The sequence below is a fragment of the Pseudonaja textilis genome, chromosome Z (genome assembly GCF_049901715.1).
Source record: "Pseudonaja textilis isolate UNSWEBS1 chromosome Z, rPseTex1.2, whole genome shotgun sequence".
In the NCBI taxonomy this organism is placed as follows: domain Eukaryota; kingdom Metazoa; phylum Chordata; class Lepidosauria; order Squamata; family Elapidae; genus Pseudonaja; species Pseudonaja textilis.
Window position 1 is genome coordinate 110,035,677 of NC_142008.1, and position 6,000 is coordinate 110,041,676.

The 6,000-nt window shown below is 36.8% G+C and overlaps 1 protein-coding gene across 1 annotated transcript; it reads left to right on the plus strand.

Annotated features, from left to right (window-relative positions):
• Positions 1-2,132: 2,132 nt before the first annotated feature.
• Positions 2,133-4,625, plus strand: CCNB1IP1 (cyclin B1 interacting protein 1). The gene is made up of 3 exons (XM_026720660.2): positions 2,133-2,429; positions 3,200-3,533; positions 4,390-4,625. Exons 1-3 carry the CDS (start codon positions 2,133-2,135, stop codon positions 4,584-4,586), a joined length of 828 nt encoding a protein of 275 aa, XP_026576445.1. The 3' UTR covers positions 4,587-4,625.
• Positions 4,626-6,000: the final 1,375 nt, after the last annotated feature.

The window sequence follows — 6,000 nt, forward strand, 5'->3', positions numbered from 1 at the left end:
TAGTTGCAAACCAAATTTCCCTATTCTTTATAATCTATTAAGCAAAATGCACGCAGGGCCAATGAATGGCTCTCAGAGACGAGGAAGAGGCGGGACTTGAGCATCTGCCACTTTCTGTTCTCCTTTTCCCTCCTTTTCCACTCACTTCCCACATGTTGCTCTTCTTTGAGAGAGAGAGAGAGAGAGGCTGCCCCTTCAAGATTCTTGTCTCCATAGCAACCTAATCCGGCCTGCAAAAACACCTGGATGGCCTTGAAGGGGTCCACTCTGACCTACAAGGTTTCGCCCATTTTACAAGATGGCTGCGGGTTAAAAAACGCTTCCGGTCTGGGCGCTGCTCTGTCTTAAGCACTGTTGGGCCAGGTTGGAGGATCTCAAGGGGTCTCCTTATCTATTTCTGGCAGAGCTGTGCCTTTTGGTTTCTCTTCCATAAATTTGCCATCCTCCTTGCTCTCATATTAAGAAAGGAGGGCCGGAGTAGCTCACGCTTCCTTTCCCCACTTCAGGACTGCTATATAAAAATTACATGGAGCTCTCCTAATTCCCACACTTTCCAGGCATTTTAAGTGGGTAAAATAAAAATAAATGAAACATTTTTTTTAAAAAAAAGCTTTAAAAAAAGAGGGTCAATATAGGGAAAAATAAGAACAGGATTATATATATATATAAAGAGAGAGAGAGAGAGAGTTTCTGTTCAGTATAAATCTATAAAAATAACATATGCTTCAAATTGGCACGTGAGAATGGTGCACTTTGTAAAGGGAATCCTGGCTTGTTGGTCTTTGGGTTGTTACAGACCTGGATAACGTGGCAAACATTTTCAAGTGTTTTTAAAGCTGAATGTATTTTTCCCACTTATTAATGAAAAGAAGAAACGACTAGAGAAGTTTAGAGAAAATGCTTCATAAAGCCATGGTTTATCACATTGATTACCTCAATGCTTTATTTATTTAGTCATAGTTAGAACCAGTATTTTTGAGGGCTTTTAGGAAGAATAGGGCAAAATAATAACATAGAAGCCCAAGTTTTCTAAAAGGACACTTTGTGACACTCAAATGGATCTTCCATGTTGAGAAGCAGTATGCTGCTAGTGCCTGGAAACAACTGTAGTAAGAATTCTGCTTCTGTTTTGCTGCTTGTGCACTTGTATGAAGGAATTATCCAGGGTGACAAAGTTTAGCTCTTTAATAATCAGCTGGTTGTGATGGTGGAGGGTTAGGGAATTAAAGAAATGAAATTGGTACCTTAGAACTCTGCAAAATTTAAAATATTGTTCTAAAGATCCCATAACAAAGAGGTGGAGATGGAGGGCACAAGGTCCATATGAGCCATGGTGGCGCAATGGTTTGAATGCAGTATTATAGGCTAATTCTGCCAGCTGCCATCAATTCAATTCTTACTAGCTCAAGGTTTACTTATCCTTTCATCCTTCCAAGGTTGATAAAACAAAGACACAGATCATTAGGAGCAATAGGCTGACTCTGTAAACTGCTTAGAGAGAGCTGTAAAGCACTGTGATGCGGTATATAAGTTTAAGTGCTATTGCTATCTTCTTAGCCATACTTTTGTAGCCTTGTTTTGAAACAATACTCTGGAGTCCAGAGTATCTCTTCATTATTTCTGTTTTCACCAAATTAATTCTTTCAGATATATTGGACCAGCTCTTATGGTCAAACTGGTTGGGAATGACAAAAACAGTACTTCAACAGAATTTGGAAGGCAACTGGGTTTGTTTGAGGCAGGTTGTTTTGCTTCATTTATTTTATTTGATTTACCATATCAATTTATATTTCTTTGATTGTTTAGATGTTGCAAATGTGTTTATTAGATTTATTATATTACCATAAGGGATGCTGGGCAATGTAGTTCTTGTACTGTAATAGCAAATGTGTTTGTGTTTGAAGGGGGGAAATGGTTTTAAACCCTTCTAAATGCCAGTTCTGAGTCTCTGATCAACTGACCATATTTTTTTCCTAAATTTACGTCTGTGCTGAGGCTAAACCGTATAAGAAGTCTAAAAACATTGACAGTAATATACTGTATTTTTTCCTATCAATGCGATACTGTATAGTGACTACTATGTAACTGTTCCACAGAATCCTTTTTAATACATTTGCCTTGGCTGCAGCAATATGTCTGTCTGTGAGGATATGCTTCTTTGCAATTATCGCAAATGTCGTGTCAAGCTTTCAGGCTATGCGTGGGTCACAGCCTGCTCACATATCTTCTGTGACCAACATGGCAGTGGAGAGTTCAGCCGATCACCAGCAGTCTGTCCAGCTTGCACCAGTGCCCTCTCTGGCAAATTGGATATTGTTCGAACAGAGCTCAGTCCTTCAGAGGAATATAAAGCCATGGTATTAGCTGGGTTGCGCCCAGAAATTATTCTAGATATCAGCTCCAGGGCTTTGGCTTTCTGGACTTATCAGGTAAATTATATCCAGTAACAACAGTTTGAGTTAGAAATAATTCTTTACTTAAAAACTACCTGGGTATTTTGCCCCTAGATATATTTAGTCTGAATGTTTTTATAATTTTTATTGTTTTTAAAAATGTTCAGTATTTATAATTGTAATACACAAACACAGACACATACACAGACTTTTGTTTTTAATTGTAAACTGCCCAGAATCATTGATTGAGATAGGAGGTTATGGAAATGGAATAGATAAATAGATAGATAGATAGATAGATAGATAGATAGATAGATAGATAGATAGATCGATCGATTTAGGATTAAGAATCTCCATAGACACACAGAATGCTGAATTGAACGACAAAAATAATTTCATCCAAATCTTCCCAAATCTTACTCCTTTCTACAGGTAGTCTTCAATTTACAACAGTTCATTAGTGACCGTTCAAAAGTTACACGGCACAGAAAAAGTGACTTATGACCATTTTTCACAGTTACAACTTTTGCAGCATCCCCTTAATCATGTGATCAAAATTCAGACACTTGGCAATTGGTTCATATTTATGACTATTGCTGTGTCCCAAGGTCATGTGATCCCCTTTTGCAATTTTCTGACAAACAAAATCAACAGGGAAGCCAAACTCACTTAACAACTGTGGCAAGAAAGGTCATAAAATGGGGCAAAACTTGCTTAATCAATGTCTCACTTAACAGCCTAAATTTTGGGCTCAATTGTGATTGTAGGTAGAGGACTACCTGCACTTATTCTTTATACCCATGTAGGTCCATCAAGAGCGTTTGTATCAAGAATATACTTACAGCAAAGCAGAGGGCCATCTGAAGCAGATGGAGAAAGTCTATACCCAGCAACTCCAGAGCAAAGATATGGAGCTAATATCAATGAAGAGTGAAATCTCTTCCTTAAAGAAAGTATTGGAGGAATATAAAAAGAAATTCACCGAGCTCTCAGAGAAACTCATGGAGCGTAATCGTCAGTACCAAAAACTGCAGGGCTTGTATGACAGCCTGAGATTACGGAATATTGCTGTAGCCAATCAGGAGGCAAGCCAAGAGCCTCCCATGATGCCTCAACCTGCTGTCTTTGGTTTCCCTCTGGGTAAGAATGGTGACTTTTAGTATGATCCTTCACAAGCACTTCAATGACAGGGTGATTAATGCTTGGGTGTCATCCATGCACACAGAACATTATTAAAATGACTCAGAACTGATAAGGGTGCTAGACATTAGACAAGTATGTGGCAAGTATTATATGCTATGTTGTGCTCCTATTAATAACTTACCAAACATCTGGCTTTCCTAACAATTTAAAGATGTATTATCTCAACATTGTGGTTAACTAGAACTTTTAATTATCACATTTCACTAACTGTTCTCTATTTACATTGTGTCAATGCACCACCATAAGGAAAATTACATTTGCCTTTTCTGATTATGTTTTTTTTCTGATTATGTGCATACACTGCATCATACTAAAAATAGCATCCATCAATAGACTGCAGTGCACAACTTAAAGAAAAGCAGTGTGTTGTGTTGTCTTGGGGTATGGGAATTGTAACCTGAAATGTAAAAATTAATCCTATTAACTTTTAGATATTATTCTGAATCTAAGCTATTTTAAAACCATCTGGATATTAAGTGTTTTCAGAATAAACACGGTGCCAATTGATATTTGCATGTCTTGTCTGGAGCAAATAGCTTTGGGAGTTTTTTAAATTGGAAAACTGAGAAATATTTTTTTTAGCAACTTCTTCCTAGCATCTTCTGATTCCCACCGTCTGTAGCTGTAATATGGTTTACTTTAAAAATAAAGAGAGATTCCGATTAAGGATCTCCCACTTGAGAGTAATCTGGCCCTTATTATGGGTATGTATGTGGTTAATAATGCCATTTTTTCCCAGGGGAGGAAATTTAAGCTCTACTCTAATATCATGTCTTTCACTCACATGTTGTAGGTAACGCTGCCAGGCTCACTGAGAACACTACACCTATCCAGGGCCAGCATGGTGAAGGGGACTTCCATTTCAAACCCTTCTTTGTCTCTTCTTCACCCATTGGCGAGTCTGCCAGTGGCTTCTTTTCCTTTGCCTCTCCTGACAATTTGGAACACTACACAGGAGGCAGCAGAGCGTATAAAATTAAGAGAATGTAAACCCAAATGTGCATTTCAATTTAATTGCAGAACTTTCTGAAAATCAGAATATCAGAACCGTATTTATGGGCCTGAGGTTTCAAGCCAAACAAAATCTCAATGCTAGAAACCAAATTTTCATTACATCAGTGAATGTCAAATATTTTCCAAGTCATGTCATATGTTAAAGCAAGAGAGGGACACCTTGGAAAGCCAATATTTTTTTGAACATTTAGATAGTGTACTGGGTTACTATAGATTACATGTGCATGAGTTGTTACACTATAAATCTTGTCGTTGTATCACATAGCAACCTCCTTGTAAACGCAATAGTTCCGACACATTCTCAGTGATTTAATTATTATGCATTATGATTCAGTTTTAGTGCTCAAATTGTTTATTTTAACAAATGTTTTATAATGTTTTAATCCATTGATGACTGTTTTCAACTCTCATATCTTAAAGTAGCATATTTTCTTCTATGGGTGTGTAAACATATTTGCAAGGATTTGTTTCTTTTGTTCATTGCTACTTGTAAATAAAAATATATGGAGGGATAAGTTACTACCTGTGTGTGTACATTTCCATTGGTATAAACATCTGTGAATATCCTTTTTGTGTTTTGTGAGTAAGCATAAAGCGCTTCTGATCATTAAAAATAGTCCCCCCTCCTCCTTTACCCCTTGGATGTCAAGGGAGAATCCTTTTATTAGTTTCTTTAAATGGACCTAAATTATGAAGGCTGCGTTGCTTTAAGCACTTTATCTGTTTGATAGGATTGGATTATAATCGTCCATGATTTTCTCTATGTTGAATTATAACATGTAGAATATCTCAAATGGGCATTAAACTAGTAATGATTATTAAATCCATTTATTTTAATGGGTTTATGGTAAATGCAAATCTTGATCTCACTGTAACTCATTACATTACTTTGTCCTTACACTTCCAGAATCACCCGATCAAAGGAAAGTTAAGATGGGCAAAATGGACCTAAAAGCATTTACTGCTTAAAATGAAATCTTACAAGAATGGGCTGATATAGAAACATGGACATTTAGGAAATTTATTTATATATTTGTATCCTGCCTTTATTATTTTACAAACAACTCCAAGTGGTGAACACATGTATTTATTTCTACTCCAGTTTTATTAATGTATTTATTTGTATTCCAACTATTAATTCCAACTTTATTAATTGAAGGGGTTATTAAATAACTGCTTGCTCAAGCAGAAGCATCTACTATTTCAGACAAATCGCTGTCCAATCTCTTTTTAAAACCCCCAGGGATGGACTTCTTTTAAAAAAAGAATTTTTGGAGTTGAAGTCCACTCAAACTGCTGAGGCTGAGAGACACTGATCTAAGCAGAATCCTTGCTTAGAATACCCTCCAGAAGTTTGTGAGTGCTCTAACATTGGAGGTTTTAAAGAAGA